The following is a 21,749-nucleotide window of genomic DNA, read 5'->3' as shown; positions in this document are numbered from 1 at the left end:
GGATCCTAAGCATCATGGGGTGGGGGGGTGGGGTGGGGAGCAGACGTCCCTGCTGTTGGGAGGGAGGGGCAGCCAGCGGTACCTGCTGCAGGACGCTGGCTGTGAACTGCATGGCCTGGTGGTGCTGCTCCTCCAGCATGTCCATGTGCAGGTCATCCAGAAAGTCGTTCCTGTCGTCATCCAGCCAGCCCTCGTCCAGCTGTGGAGAGGCAGCCACCCACCCAGGCTTCAGAAGAGGCCCTTTTTGCTTCTTCTATTTTATTTATTTTTAGGAAAGGACATGACCTTGGGGAATCGCATTTCTAGGCTTCCTCCGGGAGTCATCCCAATGCAGTCTGCCTGTTGTTTGGCTCTCTGACAGACACTGACCCCATCCTCAAGGTAAAGACCCCTCCCACCCTCCACCACACATCTAGGGGCGAGGCTGTGCCCTGCTGTTTTGCTGTTGCAGGGTTAAGTGCCTTCATGCACTTCAGCTACTTGCCGTGAAGGCCGCCACTGAGTTAGGGGATCAGAGAGCCACAGCCCTGGCTCCTCTCCTGCTGGGCCCACACCCAAGTTTAGCAGGCCCCAAGGAGAGAGCGCGGGCAGTTTGGGACAGAGTTCTCTCTGACGAACAAAGGTAGGTCTGCTAACTACCTCTTAGTCTTGGGCAAGGGCCTGTCGCCTTTATCAGGCTCTTGTCTCTCTTGCTCATAAAAAGCAGACTAGTCAGGGGTCTGAGATCTACACATCTGGCCTGCAGCTGCACCACAGACCATATGCAACCCCCAAAGCCAGTCACATTTCTTACTTGGCCCTTTAAGAAAAAGTCTGCTCAGTAATGTTTCTTTTGCTTTTTAAAAGTAAAAACTATTACGGGTAAGATGTACATCGTGATGATTTGATGTGCATAGTGGAATAATGACTACAGTCAATTCACGTATCATCTCACAGTTACTACTGTAGTGTGTGTGATGAGAGTACCTGAACTTCACTCCTAGCAAATTTCCAGTAGTCATTACAGTGTTGGTAACTATAGTCATCAGGCTGTATGTTTCTTGCACTCTGCCATTGTAATGAGACCCACACAGAAAGTGGTCGGGGTCTTGGGCAGTCAAACATTTTGATGGCCATGACCCTGGCTGTGTTTTTCCATGCCATTATGTTTCTTCCTCTTTTCCTTCATTACACTCCTGCATTAATGAAGCTTCTGGGCATGCCGTGTAAATGCCAAGGTGGATATCTGCACCTCCCTTAAAAGGCCAAAGCAAGAGATAGACTGGAAGTCAGATTACCTTTTCGGGGCACAGGGTACCTTCAAGTTCTGATTCAGTATATTTTCTGCAGGGCAGGAACTCCGTTAGTGATTTTACAACTACAGACTATGTGCTGGAAGCCGCCTTACCTGGAGCTCGGGCCTGGCAATTAGCAATGAGAAGTTCTTGTTTTCTTCACTGGTTAGCAGAGCTACAGCCTCTTCACGGTTCTGTACCTCTATCCCATTAATCTACAAAGAAAAAGGTGGAGGCGTGGATGGTAGCATGATTAGATTGTTGAACACGATTCTCTATTATTTCAAGCCTGCATCCATTGCCCAAGCACAGCTGGAACAGAGAACTTCCAGGTAGGTTGAAAAGAATGCTCGTTTTCACAAGGAAAGGCCTTGTTCAGTCTGAAGCACTGTCTCTGCTATAGGAGACAGACTCCATAGGAGTAGTTCACGAGATGAGGCTGTGTGAATAGGAGTAACTGGGACTCCAGAAGGCCGCACTGAGAGAAATCACAGTGTTGTGAAGAGGGAAAACATCTAAGCAACTTAACAAGACAGAATTAAATATATTCAGGAAGGAGTATAAGTGGAATATACTTAAGCATGACTACAGATGTTTTTGAAAAATATGGAAGAAAAGAAGCAATGGGTCTGATGTGAATATGATGGTATTATTTAGGGTGTTTTGTGTTCCAGGTTTGACACCAACGTCTTTAGGTGGGACAAAGGCAGATAAGTTCATCTGTACCATTTTTCTAGGTTACACATATAAACAGTATTATACAATACTTGTCGTATATATACAATATACATACAACAGTATGATACAATCTCCGGAGAACCCCACTCCAGTACTCTTGCCTGGAAAATCCCAGGGATGGGGGAGCCTGGTGGGCTGCCGTCTATGGGGTCGCATAGAGTCAGACATGTCTGAAGCGACTTAGCAGTAGCAGCAGCATTATACAATCTCACCATCACACCTGATCCCTCTCTTGCAGGATTTTTGCTTCCTGTCCGGTCACCTTTGAGCTCTGCTGGTCTAGAGGTCTCAGCTCCAGGGGACTCAGCAATGGTCCCACTTACAAGCTGGAAGATTGAGCCTTCCATCTGAGTCTTATGCCTTATGACAGCACAGGGCATCATCGATCTCAGTTAACACTTGCTGCAGCGCAGTGAAGGCAGAGAGGGCAGGTAAGGAACTCAGTGTTTCCAGACCCAGTGGTAGATGCTTGTGGAAAACTAAAGCAACTGAAAAAGCAGTTCCTACTGAGGATTCAGCCCCTTTAGGAATAAAAGTTGGGTTGAAGTCCAGGGAAGTATAGAATAAGCAGTGGAAATGAAAATTACTCATAGGGAGGTATATAGTGATAGAGAGAAACAGAGTGGATTATAAATGAGAAGAAAGGAATGAGCAGAAGTACAAGGTAAGCCTTCTCCCCGTAAGAAAACAATCTCAATTTCTGCGAGATTTAAAAAAGGGCATAACAGAACTACCATATGATCCAGAAATCCCAATCCTGGGCATATATTCAGACCAAACACTAATGCAAAAAGATGCATGTGTCCCTGTGTTCATAGCAGCACTCTACAATAGCTAGGTAGGACTGGAAGCAACTTATTGTCCAGCAGCAGAGGAATGAATAAAGATGTGGAACATATGTACCATGGAGTATGTCTCAGCCATAAGAAGGAAAGAAATTGTGTCATTTGGAGAGACACAGATGGACCTAGAGACAGTGATACAGAGTAAGGTAAGCCAGAAAAACAAATATACATTAATGCCTGCATGCCTGTGGAAATTAGAAAAATGGTAGAGATGAACTTTCCTGCAATACAGTAGTAGAGAAACAGATGTAGAGAACAAATGAATGGACACCAAGAGGGGGAGGGGTGGGGTGAACTGGGATTGACAATATGTACACTATTGATACTATGCATAGATAGATAACGAATGAGTTCCTACTGCACAGCACAGAAGCCTCTGCCCTGTGGTGACACGGGATATATGTATCCGTGTAGCTGATTCACGTCGGTGTACAGCAGAAACTAATACAATAAATGCCAATCAAAGTCTCTGCCAGAGAAACTGATAAAGAGGTGGTACTTAACACACAATGGAATACTACTCAGCCATAAAAAGAATGAAATAAGCCATCTGCAGCAACATGGATGCAGCTATTAATAGATATTATCATACTCAGTGAAGTAGGTCAGGGAGAGAGAGACATGAATGCCATATGATAGCTGCTATGTGGTATCTAAAATATGACACAAATGAAGCTATTTATAAAGCAGAAACAGATTCAGAGATGTAGGAGTAGACTGCTCTTTGGCTAGGAGAAAGGAGAGGAATGGGTTGTAGAAGTTTGTGTACATGATACATATATATACACACACAATGGCTAAAACAACAGGGTCCCCCTGTGGAGCACAGGGAACTATATTCAATATCCTGTAATAAACCCTAAAGGAACACATTTTAAAGCAACCGTACATCAACAGAAAGATGTTATCTGTATTTTAATTTTTAATTTAACAATAAAAAACAGACTAGCTACAAGAGGAACAAGTGGTGTATTTTATATTAATTTTGATTGCGGTAGAGTTGCTCTAAAATGTGGTGTTAGCTTCTCCCGCACAGCAAAGGGACTCAGCAGTGCGCATATGTATACCCCCTCCCATTTAGGTCACCACAGGGCATGAAATCCAGTGCCCTGTGCTCTACAGTAGGTTCTTATTAGTTCTCAATTTTACATATAGTATCAGTAGTGTATATATATGTCAATCCCAGTCTCTCAATTTCTCCCATCTTCCCCTTCCCCCTTGAAATCCATGTATTTGTTCTCTACATCTGTGTCTCTATATTCAGATGGTCTCATTTTGACTCCAAAGAGCAACAGGTATCATTTACAGATAAATTACTCTTAAAAGCCATTCTATATAGTAGTTACCTGCTGAGTCAGAAAGTTTAAAAGACTGCGTAAAGTTGAAATGCCTGGCCCAAAATGAATCCTTCAGAGAAAGATAAAATGAGCATTATTTGGGGTCACAAGAACTGTGGACCTGATTTGTCCTGTGTTATCTTTGGTCCAAAGAGAAGGACAGGAAGTGAGACGAGCTGACTTGTGTGGTGTAAGGCGCGGGGGCGGCCTGCCTGTTTAGATGGGGCAGCCTCTCTCCAGTTTGTCTCGGGCCCTACCATGCCCTGTGTCCTGGTGTTTTCCAGAGCTGGTATTTCGACCCTAATTTAACTGGTCTGCCTCACCACACATCTGGTTTTGCAATACCGATAGCTGTTTGTTAACTTCTGCATTTTCAGCCCTAAAGCTATTACCTTGAAGCAGTCTGCTCTTAAGTGAATGAACAGAGGACGCTGACCTACCTGGATAATGCGGTCTCCTTCTCGGATGCGCCCGTCCTTGGCCGCAATGCTGTTAGGGTCAATCTGAAACACACGGCACTGAGTGGGTAACTCAGACATGCATGAAAAGAAACCAAGAGCACCGTCCAAAGTCTGCCTCTAACACGTCATCATGCTCATCCCTCTGTTTTTGTTTTACAGAGGAATAAACAAGACTCAGTGTCACGCAGGGAGACACAAACATGGATTGATAACGTTTCCAAGCCCTTTCCAGGCCGTGGTCCTGGACTCGTGCCCGCAACCCTGCTTCCCTGCCCACCTGAGGGGATGGAGAGGCACAGCTAACAGTTGTTTCATACCCAGAAAGGAAAAGCAAAAGTGTGCTGGCATACACGTGAAAGGGTACCTTTCATTATGTGGTCTAGCAGTGATGTTGTCATTATTTTGCCAAATGTGTATATTAAATTTTGGAAAGGAACTTTACAAACAGAATCTAGTTGAGACAAGTGGGATTGCATTTTAGAGAGACACCCCCACATGCAGTAATGGTGGGCCAGCTGAAGCTTAGTAGATGAAGTCTACTCAACGGGATGGGTAGAAAGCCTAGTAGTCACATCCCTTGGTTCAGCCCATCGAGATGGATTTTATTTCCTGATAGAATGGGGCTTGTGTGCTACTAAAGATGGGCTGCAAGGTGAGATACCCATGCTGAAATCATCTGCTTTGCATTGGCTTCTCTGGGAAGATGAAAATACTTCCGTCTATGTATTGGGTTGGTCAAAAAGTTCATGATGGAAAATACCAAATGAATTTTTGGGCCAACCCAATACTTTGAAGTTGCACTGTGAACTCAATGATATACATTCTAGCAAAAGAAAAAAAATCAAGAGAAACAGATAGCAGAAATACTTGAAAAAGTGTAAATGACTCCCTCCCCCATCCCATTCAGTGAACTGGAGATGGGAAACGGGAATCTGCTTTTCCCTCGGGGTTGAATACACAAAACCAAGCAAACGGCTCCATTTTATGGCCGATTTGCAGGCTTCTGAAGGATAATTTTGCCTTATGCGCTGACATTAGAACTTAACCCCTATGTAGGGTAGTTTCATGGAGTGTGATAAAGGGGACAGAGAAATCTGCCTGTGTCTTTCCAAAGACATCTCAATAAGCCAGAGCTGCTTAACACATTAAAAGGAAAGAAAGAATACAGCCTCTGTCCTGCTACGATAGTTATAAAAAATGAGCCTCAATACCTCGCTTATATAGATGCCAATGTCATCTTCATCATCTGTCCGGTAGCACACCGTGAGGCCCAGCTTGTCCTGGCTGTTCATTCTGTAGAGATCCACTTCCTAGACAAAGAAAAGAGCATTCCCTGTGAGACTCCAACAGGCAGAGATGGCTGGGAGGACATCAGATGCTTTAAAAAACATTTTGTTTAAATGATGAACTGGATTTCTTTGCATTTGCTGTGGGCAGAGTGGTTAACTTACTAAACAAAAGGTGATTATAGGCAAGAGATCAATGCCGAGGGCATTTCTGACCTTTCAGTCAATATAAAGTCATTTTGAAAATAGTTATTTTATTGATCCCACCGAAGAAAAATTATCCATATTTCACACAGCATCGAGACTTCTGGGGTCGGTCTTTTCAAAAGCATTCTTTCAATGTCTGCCACCAATGAGAATATTTCCAAACCATCCAGCCATTTCAGTACAAATGTTTCCAATGTGTTTGGTTAGATTATTTCACGTTGCGTTCCCTTAATATGTGCAGTAATAGAACTTGCAAACAGATTACACATAAATTGATCCAAGGAAGGAGGGTAACGTGATAGCATGCAATTAATGCTTTCCACAACAGCTGTGATATTTACAGTCGAGAAATTAGTTTCAGACGCTATTACAACAAATTAAATAAGATAAAAGCGAAGTGAGCCCAAATGCGAGACACATGGGCACAGCGAGCGCCACTGTATTTGACAATTAAACTGTGCTTCGGAATGAAGTCAGAACTTTGAAAACGGTTGGAGCCTTGGGAGCAAGAGGCCTGGTTCTCTGAAAGCATTCCTAGGCCCCGTCTCCCCTTCTGCCCGCACTGCCAACCGCCCAGGCGAGACTCCACGGCACCCAAGTACAGGCTTGTGCAAAGGGCCGCCTGCTAGTAAGTTTCCAGGCAGATCCCCTGGTCCGGTGTTTACTGCTAGCTGCTTGCTAACCAGGAGGGGCTCCAAGATGGGGCCTGTCTCTGGGACTATTTCCTCGCTCCTGGCTCCTCTTAGATGGTGGTGAGGATAGGGTTGTTTCTTTGGTGAAGCTCAAAGCAGTTATGGAGCAGACACTCCTGAACTCCCTCCCTGGGTGCCCAATACCACGGACACTTTCTAGGTGGAAGAACTGGAGGTGCTAAGGCCCTGTGAGCAAGGAAAAGAGAGGTGCCCTGGGGGTGGTCACGTAAAGGGGCCACTAGGCCAGTGTGGGGAGCTTGGATTTTATTTCAGCATCCTGGGAAGCCTTGAGCAACTTTTGAGTGAAGACTGCCAAGCTCTGCTTGATATTTTCAGCAGTCTTTATGGCTAATGTGGAGGTGCTGCTGACGAGCTGGGGCTCTGAGGGCAGATTCCCGCTCTTTCTATCAGCTTCATCATTGGGTTTTATGGGCTTGTGACTATATCTAAGCCTGTTTCCTCACTGGTGCATGTCATCCTGCCGCTTGGACAGGGTGGAGAGTGACTGAGACAAGACCGCCGAGCTCAGCGCATCGCCTGGCCAGGAGAAAGTCTACAGGAAACAGGAAGGATGATTGTGTGCAGGCGGTTTCTTACCCAAGTCACAGCAGTTGTTTGTAGCCAAGTGTGTGTGTTTCTCACGTGCCCCCACCCCCAATAAGATAATTTTATTTTCTGAATATTGACATGTTAATTAATTCAGTGACTTCCTCATTAAAGCTTTAGCAATCTGGTATATTACCCAGAAATGAAATCCTATTATCTTTCCTTGTGTTTTGAGGAAAAGACTAAGCAGTCACAGAGGCACCAGACGTTCAGCTGCAAGGGTGTGTTCTTTACAGATACTGTGGAGTTGCCTATGTGCACACTGCCCACGTAGTGGTCTCACAGCATCCTCACGTCCCAGCTGCGTGCCCGAGTCTCCACCTCAGGTCACACTTCATCGGGGGACAGACAAAGGCGAGACTTGCTCTGTTTTAGTGCTTTCCTAACAGGTAGTGTGGGCTTCCCTGGTGGTTCAGTGGGAAAGAACCCCTTGCCAATGCAGGAGACGTGGGTTTGATCCCTGGATTGGGAAGATCCCCTGGAGAAGGAAATGGCAACCCACTCCAGTATCCTTGCCTGGAGAATCCCACGAACAGAGGAGCCTGGCAGGCTACAGTCCATGGGATCCTAGAAGAGTCGGACATGACTAAACCACCACAAGAGGTAGTGGAAATCCGTGGGATTTCATGATGACTTGTTTGGGCCCAAATGTACCACTGCAGCCCCTGAGCCCTGGCTTCATGGTAGAAGCCAGCTGGTTCTGGAACAAGTACATGTGCAACCAAAGCAGGGAGAAGGCTAACTGGAGAGGTTTTAAGACGCAACTAAGAAAAACAAATACTGTGATATGACTTCTACCAGAGTACAAATCCTAATACAGGTTATAGTTTTCATTGAAAGATCAACCACCAAGATGAACAGCTCTTCAGAAAGATCAAAAGGTATCAGAGCTCTGCTGGGCTTCATTCTAATAGGACGTGAAGTATGCCTCGGGGTCATGATGAGGTAAGTACGGAAACCAAGGGCAGTGTTTGAGACTCTGTCCTGATGGCCAAGGATACGATTTTCAGACTTGTCTCATCGACTAAGGCATAAGACTCAGTATTATTGAACTGAAGAGGCAGGCAAGGGATGAGTTATATAGAGTCTCACTTCGGTAGAATCACATATATATTGGTCAGTGACATGTTAAAAATGTAACCACCCACCTAACCTGGTCATCCTGGACTTCCACCACTGATAGTCTCAGAAGCATGACTCTGTAACACGCATCTAGAATTGAGGGATCCATTTAAGAACCCAGGAAAGTGAAAAGTCTGGAACTGATTTCTTGGGGGAAAAAACCAGCATGATGTGCTAAGAGTATTCAAGTAGGAGCTAGGAAGACTCATAAGAAATGTGAGAGATGGGGGTCTGATGTGTTTTTTAAAAAAAAAAAAAAAGATACTCATTTGGCCCAGTGCCAGTAATGTAAGCAGTGTGAAATCTACAATCAGTATGATTTTCATAAAAATGTAACTTGAAAATCATTTCTACCCCATTTTCATCAATATTTTGATTGCCAGATAGTTGAAGAACTACTTATTGAAGTGGACATTAGTTCATATTGCTACTGGTGGGATGATTTCTTTCTCTGAACTTCCCCCTTCTGATTCTTCCAATTTCTTCCAACAGATATGTTACTTTTATAACCAGAAAGGAAACTTTCTCAACAAATTCCCAAAGACAAATGCACCCCAGTGTTCACTGGAGCACTGTCTACAACAGCCAAGACATGGAAGCCACCAAAAGATGCGCTGACCGACGAATGGATAAACAAGATATGGCACATTATACAATGGAATATGACACGGCAATTGAAAAAAAACTGAACTAAGACCTTTTCTAGCAACATGGATGGACCTGGAGATGATCACACTAAGCAAATGAAGTCAGAGAACGACACACAGCCTGTCAAAACACGAACGGAGTCACCAACTTAGAAGGCAAACGTATGCGCCCCAAAGGGAAAAGGTGGGTGATGGGGAGGGAGGGAGAAGTTAGGAGGCAGCTGGGATTAACCTGTACCCTGTGATATGTGTGAAACAGATAATCAGCAAGGACCTACTGTATGGTATAGGGAACGCAACACTCCATAATAACCTATATGGGAACATAACCCCTAAAAGATTAGATAGATGTTTATGTATAAATCAGTCAATTGGCTGTACCCCTAAAATAAACAACACTGTAAGTCAACTATATTCCAATATAAAATAAACAATCTAAAAAGAAAAATAAAGACAAGTCAGTGATACTTCCCTCGGGCCTTGGTGACCTGGGCTGCCGTCACGTCCTTGGAGCCTGAGAAACCTTGGGTCCAGAGGGCTACCCTGTGATGGAGATGAAGAAGCTGGGGAGGACGTGCCTGCAAATGAGCCCCACTTGGACCTGGACTGCCCCATCCCTTGTGGATGGGACTCCAACCTCCAGATCCAGGTGGGTCCTCTTACAGCTCAGCCAAGCCTAGTGCACACAATGGACGGTGGACCCTCTGGGCCAGAAGAGCTCAGAAAAAGTACCTGGTCTCCAAGTCTCCTGCTGCTGCTGTTCCTGGCAGCTCCTTTCTTGGAGTTGCCCCACTTAAATACGACAGTATCCTCAGCATCTCAGTTATGGGAGGGCTTGGGATTGTCTTGGGGGTACATGGTAAGGGAAAAGAAGTACCCAGACATGGGGTCTTTTTTTTGGCCCATTCCACTGGAATCTACAAACCAGGAACACAACTGTATCTTGGACGCTTGTTGCCCAAATAACCTGAATGGGGCATCAAAAAGCGCTGTTGCCTCGTAGACATTTCCTGTAACAACAACTTGAAAACCTGTGCTGGGGGTACTTCATAGTGACAAGGCCTGTGGGGCTGTAAAAGACATCTGGCCTCCAGAAATGTTCTGGAGTAGGTAACTAAAAAAATTCTAAACAGGGAGGACCTTCAAGAAACCAGTTTTGAAAGGTAAATTTAACATAACGCTTTTTGGATTTTTTTTTGGAAAACACATGAAAAGATGCTCTACATTGTTAATTATTTGATAACTGCATATCAGAACTAGAAGGTGGTATCACCTCACACCAGTCACAACAGTCATCACCAAAAAGCCCACAAGTAGTAAATTCTGGAGAGGGAGGGCATGGAGAAAAGGGAAGCCTCCTACAGTGCTTTTGGGAAGATAAATTGTTAATATCCGCGATGGAGAACAACATGGGGCTTCCTTAAAAAACTAGAGCTACCGTATCTGTCAATCATACTTCTGGGCCTCTGTGTGGAAGAGAACCATAATCTGAAGGGACACTTGCACCCAGATGTTCACTGCAGCACTATTGACAACAGCCAAGACACGTGAGGAACCAAAATGTCTGTCGTCAGAGGGATGGGTGGATGGGTAAAGAAGATACATACACAATGGAATATGACTTAGCCATAAAAAAGAGTAAAATAATGCCTTTTCCAGCAACTGTATGGACCTGGACATGACCATACTAAGTGAAGGACCTCAGACAGAGGACAAACAACCTGTGATATCACTTGTGGGTGCTCTCTAGTCGAAACAAATGAGCAGTTTCCAAAACAGACTCACAGAGAACGAACTTACGGCTACCAGTTGGGAGGGATCCGGGGGAGGGATAGATGGACAGTCTGGGTTTGACATGTATACACTCTGGTATATAGCACAGGGAACTTGGCTCAGTATTCTGTAATAACCTCACAAATTTGAAAAAGAATAGACACTTGTATATGTATAGCTGAATTACTTTATTATAGATCTGAAAGTAACACCACATTGTTACTCAACTATAATATAAAACTAAAAAAATTTTTTTTTATATTTACAGAAGTTCAGAAAAGTGCAAAGAGGACTTCCCTGGTGGCTCAGTGGTAATGAGTCTGCCTGCCAGTGCAGGAGACCTGGTTTCGATTCCCTGATCCGGGAAGATCCCACGCGCTGCAGAGCAGCTAAACGCGTGTGGCACCGCTACTGAGCCAGTGCTCTAGGGCCCGAGAGCCTGTGCTCTGCAACGAGAGAAGCCACTACAGCGAGAAGCCTTGAGCACCACAACCAGAGGAGTCCTGCTTGCCATACCTACAGAAAAGGCCGCGCAGCGACAAAGACAAGCACCGCCAAACATAAAAGTTAATAAAGAGTGCAAAGAACAGAATGATGATTTATATTCTTAATCACCCAGAATTGAACATGTTTAATCTCTCGGCATTAATAAAAAAAAGGCACATGATATGACTTCGCTGTGGAAAGTCCATTTCCAGGGAATGGTTCCCCACCATAGAGAAGAGCCTAGTTGCTACTAGTTAAGCATAAGAGCTCTTGTCTTCAGAAGCTCTGGAAACACAACAGTGTAAGAGCTGAACCTGTCTTGGGATTTGTATACATTTTGGATTTACTTTGGCTGCTTATAAAGAAGATTACAGTAATGCAGTAATAGTTGAATAATGAATTGTACAGAAAGAGCAGTGTCTGTCTATTATGTACTGTACATGGTAGATGCTCAACAAAATTGAAAGACTTGCCAAGGCAGACTAAAGATCCAAATAAAAAATAAACTTGGCTCTGCCAATTGCAAGCCAGGCTGCCCTGGGAAAGTCATTTCACCTCTCTGAAACTTCTCAGCTAATGTTCCCAGAGACTGTTTTGAGGCTCAGTGGAAACTGCAGTTCTTCAGACTGACTAGGTGGCTTGTAAATTCTCAACATTTCATTCTCACTCCAAGCTAGAGGTAAAGGCTTAGACGATTGAGCACATCATGGAAAGCATAGGTGGCATCAATACTATCTCTGAGGATGGAGATAAGATGGCAAAGAAGACCATTAATCAAACTGGTATGCATAATGTATTACCATTACCTGGATTACGCCTCCCCCACCACTGCTGTCCTGTCGCTCACTGGTCTAGATGGACAGCTGGATAAAAATGAACAGCTACGCCTGACATTTTAGACGAAATCGACATAATAGCTCAATTAAGAAAAGTAAGAGGGCCACTCCACCTTGGCTGATCCAAGCTTTTGGTTTCAACGACAGCCACTTTAATCACAGGGGAGGGCCCAGAGATGGATATTGGTGGCTTATTCGCTTCAAGGAAGACTGGTTACCCAAGTATAACTCTTAGGATCTTATCGATCCAGAAGTTCTGTGCATATTTCTAGAAATCTTCTCTATGCTTTCTCTATTCATGGCACTATGTGAGATATAGAGATGCCTCTAAAAAGACTGTACTTGCTTTTAAGGACCCTAAATTTGAGACTGGGTAACAAGGCCTTTATTCCTTTATTCGACACATGTTGGCTGGGTGGCTACTATCCGTAGGCACTGTCTGAGCAGGAGGAACAAGGAGGGAATGGTCTTGCTGGGCGAGGGCTGCCTGAGAGTGGGAAGGAAGCTTCTCTGGAGATGAGCCACACTGAGTGAGGCCAGGACCCGGGGCGGGGGAGGTGGAGGTGGGGGGGGTGGGAGAGCAGAGCTGGGGGAAGGTTCTGGATGCAGGGGAACAGGAGAAGAATGGGCAAGTGCCTATGAAACTGGGATGGTAGTGAGAAGGTTCCCTGGAGGCGCCCTGGTGCTGTGCCTTCAAGGCTACAGAAAATCACATAGGTTGGCGGGGAAAACCTGTATTTATTTCTAGGATGGCCTCACTTCCCTCGTGATCTACTCATGTTTCTCTCTGAGACCTGGTTTGGAGCTCGTTTTAGTCTCCTTGTTGAAAGTAGCTCTCCTTTTCTGATCTCAAAATGACATCAGGACACAGCATAGGTGACGGCGGCCTCAGAGCCCCGCTGGGATGCCACTGATGAATCCACTGGGAAATGCAAACAATAGACTGACGGAAAGAAGCCTTCTTCAGACGCCTATTTTCTTTCTTAATTGCTTACAGGAAGATCCAGAGCAGGTGTTCAGTACCTGAAAATTTATGGGTAATTATTTGGCGGCTCAGCCCTTGGGCATACTTGGGTATAATTCTTTTAACACTAAGCAGTTTCAAAATAACAGGGATTTGACACTTACCTAAATATGATCATTTTGTGTACTTTAAAGGACAGAACATCTGTTTTTCTCTGTGCATTTGCTTCCATAATATCCCCAAACACTCATGTATTTTCCTCCCATATAATATCCATGGAAATAGTTACCTTTCAAAAGGTGCAGATGTTAATCTAATCCAACTGAGATGATGAGCAGTTGAGACTGGCCCCCTATTCACAGCAAGCCTGGGTTGGTGGTGGGGTGGGGGGGGTACAACAGGCTGATGGGACTTAGAACCGTCAACAACCTGTCTCTGCTAAGAAATCTTGCAAGGAAGTGGGGATGATGGTGCACACCATTCCCTCTGAAAACTGGGTCTGCTTTCGGAAGCCCAGCTCTTGGCTGTGTTGCTGGTCGTTAACCTTCTTAAACTGACCGGGCTGCCTCCCAAAGGCACGCCTCCAAAAATAGAGCCTTCCTGGAGGTACAGACACTGTTCCCTCCTGCTGAGCCGCCCCAGGGAGGTTCAGGAAGAATCTCCCTGAGTCTTGACCTCTGATCTGAGGACGGGCCGCTCATCTGAAACCACTGGGTTTGCTTTAGGAGACGGCACTTAGTAAACAGAAATAATCTGGAAACATCTAAGCTGCTATCAACAAAAGTCCAAGTGTAAAAGCGGTCTTCCTGCCTGGTGTGGACTCACTGAACTTCATGGTAACTGCTCACAGGGGCTACAGATGGAGAATGGCCACTGTCTTGTTCTCTAGATGAAAAGCTTGTGTCTAAGCTAACTGCTATGAACCAAAGTAGGTACTAGGAGCTCCTTAAGGGCTGGCAGGGTGACGACTTGCTGATTTTGTGTTTCTTGCACCAAACTGGATATTTAATGTAAGATGCTCAGTAAAAGCAGGTGAGCAGAACTGAACGTAAGCACGTGTGCAGAGTCTCTGTGCTGCCTATGTATGAATGGGAAGAAATCTGAGCCGAGTCCTGAATGTCCATGAGGGCCTTAGTCATCTCTAGTCCATGAGGCCTCACTCTGCACGGATGGTGCGGGTGCTGTGAAGATGCTGGGAGGCATAGCTTCACACCGCAGGGAAGGAAGCTCACCAAGCATCAATCACGTGACCTGTGACAAGGGCAGGTGGGAGCGGGGCTTATCTGGGCCTGTGGCCTTCAGGTCAGGGCCGCTGGGACTTCGCCACGTGCACGGAAGCAGCACCTGGGGGTCTTGGTAAAATGCAGACTCCGATTCTGTAGATCTGAGGGCCCAGATTCTGCATGTCTCACAACCCCTCAGGTGCTGCCACCCCAGTTTTTGCAGTACACTTTGAATAACGAGGCCCAAGGGAGGTGTTTCAGAGTGGCTCACTCCAGTCCAAAGCAAGCTGTTCTCAGTTCACGCAAAGAAGTTACTTCCTTAGTTCACACAAAGTTATTTTGTTTAGGAAGAAAGACTCAGTTTGGGCTAGTCTCAACACTTCTTTGCTATCAGCCTATGTCCTCAGACAAAGAGAAAGCAAGCAGGAGGTAGTGGAGAGAACGGCCCTGGGTGTCCAGCCCTCGGCGGCACCAGGGACAGGCATTAGGATTTTGAAACACTGCCTCGTGTCCAGTGTGTTTACGGCACCTTCTATTCATGGAAATTGATGCTGAATTTTCTGCCCCAGCAAGTGATAAAGTATTTACTTTACAATTTTCTTGTCTAAATAAGCTGGGTTGAGTTAAAGGGAAAGAGAAAGCAAACAGTGGTTCTGCTGGTATCTGGATACAGCCAGATAATATAAGGCAGATACGGTGGAACTCAGTGACCCTCCAGAGACCACATGCGCACTCTTAGAGACAGGAGCATCTTTCCAGGGACAGACCACAGCTTTCCATCAGATGCTCAAAGACATCAGAAACTAAGACGAATGTTAAGACCCCACCACTGTGAAGTTGAGTATAATACCAAGGAATTGCAAAGTCTATACCTCTATGGGTCTGCCTGCCTTCTGTCTGTGGAAAAACTTCAGCCGAAGAATTAGTTTACTCAGAGAAGAACATGCAGAAACAAAGGAAATAGTCAAAGGAGACCAAATAATACTTTGGTCACTGAGCATAATTAAGGACCTGGGAAAGAACCCACTTGCCAATGCAGGAGACAAAACAGACGTGGGTATGACCCCTGGGTCAGGAAGATGCCCTGGAGGAGGGCATGGCAACCCACTCCAGTATTCTTGCCAGGAGAAGCCCATGGACAGAGGGTCCTGGCGGGCTGTGGTCCATAGGGCAGCAAAGAGTCAGACACGACTGAAGTGACTTAACATACAACCACACAGGACCTTTAGCTCCTTCTCAAGGGCTATAGATAATATTCTGAGCCATATCCTATGATTCTGCCTTATAGATACTGCCTTACAGATGCCAGTTGGGAGAAGTTATCTACCGGATGACTAGACTACCCATGACGTAAGCTGCCACTAACCTGGCCTCTTTAATGGCTTTTGAGCAGCGAGCAGCTGACCCCACTTCTGGTTACACACCATCCTCCATAAATCGAGCTCCCAAGGTATTTGATAGCTTTTTAATGACCTCTGCATTGTTACAATGATCATCAAAAAGCAGTGTTGTCTTGTAAAGACTATTAAATAGTCCTTCTTGCAAAGCCGTGTTCCAGACAGCTCTAGACTCACCAAACGTGCTTCCAAAATCCATGAAAAGTGTACTTTACATGAGCATCAATAACATATGCTGATAGAGAACTTACTGCCTTAATAATGACTGATTACATGAGATGCAGATGTTCTTCTTACCTCTAGCTCCAGCTCCTCCCTGTCCATCTCCTGATGGATGCCTGCGATGTAGTCGTTTGGATCATAGTATTCATGGGCTGAGGGATGCCTGAAAAAGGATGAAAGGACGTTAAAACGGCCCTGCTTGCAGTTCCGAGTCTCTGTTTTGCCCTCAGGAAACTCCAGCAGGGTCACAGGGAGAGTCTAAGGTCTTAATTGGAGTCTCTTTGGTTGTGTTTCTCAGCACAGTCAGGACCTCCCTTGTAATATTTCCATTGTCTTCATTTATGTCCATTTCTTCTGGAAGAAGGAGTTAAGATGCAGGCTGAGGAGAAGGGATGGAGTGGGAGGTTGGGGTCAGCAGATCTAAGCTAGTCGATACAGGACGGAAACACAAGTCCCGCTGTATAGCGCAGGGAACTCTGTTCAATGCTCTGTGATAAACCATAATGGGAAACCAATATATAACTGAATCACTTTGCTGTACAGCAGAAACTAACACATTGCAAATCAACTATACTTCAATTTAAAAAAAAAATCTAAAAAGATACAAGTTAAGAGCAAGACTGGCTTTGTTCCTTCCAGTGGCCATCCCCTGGCCCATGAGTCATTCAAGTCAATATAATTCATTTCTAACTCAGTCTCTAGTCCTGACACAGAGTTATAGTTACTGCTCGTGGCTTCATTCTTAGATTTTATCTCTGAGGAGGAAAAAAAGCTCAACTTCAGGCAACACTTAAAGACATGTGCCGGCCTCTGACACAGGTTCAAAGGGCTGTGACCAAAACTGCGATCCTGTCATCTAGGACAGTCTTCTTTTTTCACCTTTTGATGGTCTCACAATAAGAAAAACGTTTGACATCACAACCCATGCGCTGGTACATGTCTGAAATATATGTGCTTGCATGCATACAAGGCATGTATGTATATATGCATGCTTCCCTACACACACACGGCTAGGAGAATGGAGGCGTGCGTTTCTCTAGGTTAACGTGTGTGAAACAGAATTCACAGAACCCACCACCTCTTTGGCAAAACCACTGACGGAACTTCTTGGAGCCAAGGCAGCAGCTCTGAAAGGTGTCAGATGCAGACGAAGAGCTTCAGCTGGATTGCTAGCTGGGGGCCCAAACCTTCAGGTTCTCAAAGGTCAGCGCAGCCATCTGGGGAGTCTGGTGTCTTCTCCCCCGGGGGAATTAAGTTTTGAAACAACAGAGGAGACGTGAGCAGTCACTCAAGTGAAGGCTGGCTTTCAGTTGTCTGAACCCATCAGGCAAATATGCCGCCTGCACATCCAGGGCTGTGAGCCCTGAGGATGTGGCTGGAAGGCCTAGGCTCTCGAGCCTCTTGGTAACTAATGCGCCACCGCTGCACCCTCCACCCCGCCCCCTGTTCAGCCCCTGATGCACAATCCTGCTCTCCTCTGACCTTGCAGCCTGGACTGGGGCCGGGCTGACCTCTGCACTCTCCTGACATTTCTCAAATAGCCCCTGGGGGGCTGGGGTGAGTCATGTCATGTTAACTAGACTTTAAGAGCAAATTAAGGGTTTGGCTTCTAAAAAGCCTGTAACAGTGATGTTCAACACTGAGAGTCAGAAGCAGCCTTACAAGCCTCATCAATATGAAAGGCAGTTGGAGTCTAAAACGTCAAATAACTGATCTGACTGATTGCAATCAGAGAATGGTCTGGTTGTTCCCTAGTAACTGGGATGCTCTGGAGCATCTCAGGTGAGGTCTGCGAGATGAGGTGCGACTGGCTTGCCTCTCGGTCTGGCTGCCAGCTTGTGGGGGGCGGAACTGCTGAGTCTGCGGTTCCCTGTGGCACGGAAGGGACAGGCGTGAGAAGTAGGTGAGAGCAGGGTGCTGGCACACCGCCCTGTGCCCTGTGTCAGACAGGTACCCCCTCCTCCTCCACGCGCTGTCTGCTGCAGCCCAGTTCCCTTTGCCACACCTGGGGAGTTGGCCCTGGGTTCTGACGACAGCTAACCATCAGAACCATGGGATGAAAGGCCAGCCTCTGTCTGGCATGTGATGGAACCCAGGAAATGCATGCTTGTTGCAACCGAGTTGCTAACAGAAACCCGACAGGTACCCCTCAGAGGCTGCCCCTAGAAGAGGTGGACGTGCCCTTTGAAGTAAGGCATCGAGGCAACGACCTGGAGCAGGAGCAAGACTGTAGTATCATCCAGAGAGGCTAAGGGCAAAGTGGACACCCTGCGCACGGACAGACCAAATCGCATACGACAAACCAGCTTAAAATGGACATCTTTTAAGCCACACGGACACCTTAGCAAATTTCCTGCTCATTTTTTCCCCTTACATATTTTACACCACTGATTAAATCAGCAATGATCACTGCATCATTCATCCAGTGCTTACCATATGCCATGCTGAGAATTTTCCACGTGACTTCATTTAATCTTTCAACAATTCTGTGAGATGGGTACTATTATGACCCCATTTTAACAGAGGAAAAACAAGGCCCAGGCAAACAGACTGCACGTTTCGCAGCGAGAGATCAGTTTGAGCATCAGGTCTGGCCACGTCAAAGGCTCTGAACTACCCGATGTCTCCGGCAGTAAGTGCAGGAGGAGAGTTGTGTAAAGCAATTACTGCGATGTGTTGGATCACAGCTGTTATTTAATCGGTAAGTGCAGTACTTATATGAGGCATGTGTGGATTTATTCCATGGATCCAGGTTTGAAATGAGACCCAAGAAAGCAGAAGGCACCACCTCTAGGGCTCCCTTTACACTCACAACTTACTCTGCTGTCTCCTTAAAAGAACCATCAGCATTCCCTGTAGTGATAACTACCAAACCTTTCCTCTGCCATTTGCGGTGATTAAATTTTATTCTGAAACAACTTTTATGACATTTGTAAGTAATTTTGTTCTTCGGCTATAATTTGAATAACTCCGCTCCAGGGTTATAATAAAGTAATTAATATGTCGGGGCGGTTTTGAGCAGGATTCAATTTATCGCCTCTATAAACAATAAAGTGAAACACGGGCAACTTGGAAGAAAACGGTTAAGATGTGTTCATTTTTCTCCTCACACAGAAAGGAAGACACTGACTTCCCTGTACTTCTGTACCACCCCTAACACACTCAAGATGCATGGTCACGGGCTTCCCCGTGGTCCACTGGGTGATCATCCACTTTGTGATGGTGGGGACACCCGCTGGATCCCTGGTCCGGGAGGATCCCACATGCCGTGGGGCAACTACGCTCGTGCGCCACAACTACAGATCCCGCACTCTAGAGCCTGTGCTCTGCAACGAGAGAGGCCACTGCACTGAGAAGCCCACGGGCCACATCTAGAGAGTAACCTCTGCTCGCCACAACTAAAGAAAGGCTGCGTGTGGCAGTGAAGACAAAGCACAGCCAAAAAAATAAAAGTTAGAAAAGGACGTGTTATTACTTACTCCTCTGGCAAGAGATAGGGATCCAGCACGGGCGGGGTGGGCGAGGACATCTTGCTCAGGGCCATGATGTGCTCAAAGGTGATGTCTGTCTGTGTTCCCATGTCCACCATCTGTGACTCTGACGGAGGAGTGAACATTTTGGTCCGTGGTGTTCTCCTCAACACCTGGACCACGATGGGTTCCTTGGCTGTCTTGAAGGCTTCCACAGCCTGGTCATGAGTTGCTCTGGATAAGTCTTTGCCATTGACCTGTTGAAAAATATGAGAGTGCTTAGAGGATTATAATTAAGCAGATTTTGTTAAAGATTAACAATTCTGCTTGAATTTAACAGCATTATCTTTTTTTTTTTCCCTCTAGTAGTCATGTATGGATGTGTGAGCTGGACAACAAGGAAAGCTGAACACTGAAGAATTGATGCTTTTGAACTGTGGTGCTAGACAAGACTCTTGAGAGTCCCTCGGACTGCAAGGGGATCCAACTAGTCAATCCTAAAGGGAATCAGTTATGAATATTCATTGGAAGGACTGATGCTGAAGCTGAAACTCCAATACTTTGGCCACCTGATATGAAGAGCTGACTCATTGGAAAAGACCCTGATGCTGGGAAAGATTGAGGGCAGGAGGAGAAGGGGATAACAGAGGATGAGATGGCTGGATGGCATCACCGCCTTGATGGACATGAATTTGAGCAAGCTCCAGGAGTTGGTGATGGACAGGGAAAACCGGTGTGCTGCAGTCCATGGGGTCGCAAAGAGTTGGACACGACTGAGCAACTGGACTGAACTGAATTAAGCAGAAGCTGGGAGGATGGTTTTCATGTACAAGCAGCTAAAAGGAAAACTCGGGAGTGTCCAAGAACTTCACTGCTTAGTGTCAGGTTCCCCAGGAATGCCTGGTGGGAAGCGGGTGAGTGTGGAGGTGTGTGGATCAGACGTGAAACAATAAACCTCATGGTGGGGAAGGCTTGGCTTCCTACTGGAATGTCTTTATACAGTTTCACCCCCCTCCTAGTCTTGCCTGTGAGAGAAAGGAGCAGCCTCGGGCTCCAGCCTTTATCGTGCCATACGAGCTATTAATAACTGGATGTTAATTAATTTTTCTCTTTGAATGGTGTGTATTTTCCCAGTGCATGTCAGGGCAGATTGGCTTTCCTTTCACGGAAGGGATGTGGCATTTCCTTCTTAAAGGAATGCCTTTGCTTTTCCTTAAAAAGTCAATTGAGAATATTAAGTCAGTGATAATCAGGCCATAGGTGGATACGGCAGGGATCAAGAAGGAGCGCAAATGACCTGCCACTTTGGGGATGTTCCGGAAACAGCATCTAGCTTTACTGCTCTGCTGTTCCCGACTGTGTACAGTCCTTTGCTATGGCAATCTTTCCTGAGCGCCCACTGTCTACTGCGTGGCTGAAATGAAGATGCCTCTTAACACTTTTCTCATCACAGCCTTGGGAAGGTAGCGGGACCAAAGCATGTTCATCCCCCTCCCCTTATAGCCACAAATAAGCCACACGCGATGACCTTGCTTGTTACTAATGGGTCACAACTTCGGATGCTGCGAGCAGGATTCTTTCCAATGGTAGAATCCAAACTAACCGAACATGGTTCTCTGTACAAGAGCTTACACGAGAGGAAAGAGAAGCCAAAACCTTACATCTAGAAAATGAAGTCATTCCCAGCAACACGGAAGCTCACCTATTTCATTTACCTTCCCTGTCTCATCCCCCACAGGCAAGGATTGTGACGCTGTGTTCCAGTACTTTGGTGATGTCTAAGAATTGCACTTGCATGGCAGTTTTCAGACTCTGGAATATTTTGGTATTATTCCCCCACTCCAGTACTCTTGCCTGGAAAATCCCATGGATGGCGGAGCCTGGTGGGCTGCAGTCCATGGGGTTGCTAAGAGTCGGACACGACTGAGCGACTTCACTTTCACTTTTTACTTTCATGCATTGGAGAAGGAAATGGCAACCCACTCCAGTGTTCTTGCCTGGAGAATCCCAGGGATGGGGGAGCCTGGTGGGCTACCATCTATGGGGTCGCACAGAGTCGGACATGACTGAAGTGACTTAGCAGCATTCCCCAAGAAGTTGGTCTACTTTTTAAAATCAGATATAAAATGATGGTGTAATAATCATATTGTGTAGAATGCATGT

General features: G+C 45.9%; 1 protein-coding gene across 1 annotated transcript in view; it reads right to left on the bottom strand.

The window, feature by feature from the left end:
* The window catches only part of PDZRN3 (PDZ domain containing ring finger 3), a 269,131-nt gene that overhangs the window by 3,026 nt on the left and 244,356 nt on the right, over positions 1–21,749 (bottom strand). Inside the window, exons 4-9 of the mRNA XM_061396394.1 lie at positions 19,596–19,843; positions 16,192–16,279; positions 5,867–5,965; positions 4,635–4,697; positions 1,388–1,489; positions 83–199 (exon numbers count right to left, since the gene is read on the bottom strand). Of these exons, the coding sequence (XP_061252378.1) occupies positions 83–199; positions 1,388–1,489; positions 4,635–4,697; positions 5,867–5,965; positions 16,192–16,279; positions 19,596–19,843 (717 nt within the window). The remainder of the gene's footprint in view (positions 1–82; positions 200–1,387; positions 1,490–4,634; positions 4,698–5,866; positions 5,966–16,191; positions 16,280–19,595; positions 19,844–21,749) is intronic.

Source organism: Bos javanicus, chromosome 22, assembly GCF_032452875.1.
Source record: "Bos javanicus breed banteng chromosome 22, ARS-OSU_banteng_1.0, whole genome shotgun sequence".
In the NCBI taxonomy this organism is placed as follows: Eukaryota; Metazoa; Chordata; class Mammalia; order Artiodactyla; family Bovidae; genus Bos; species Bos javanicus.
The sequence above is the reverse complement of the archived record's forward strand: the minus strand, read 5'-3'. Positions and strand labels throughout refer to the sequence as shown.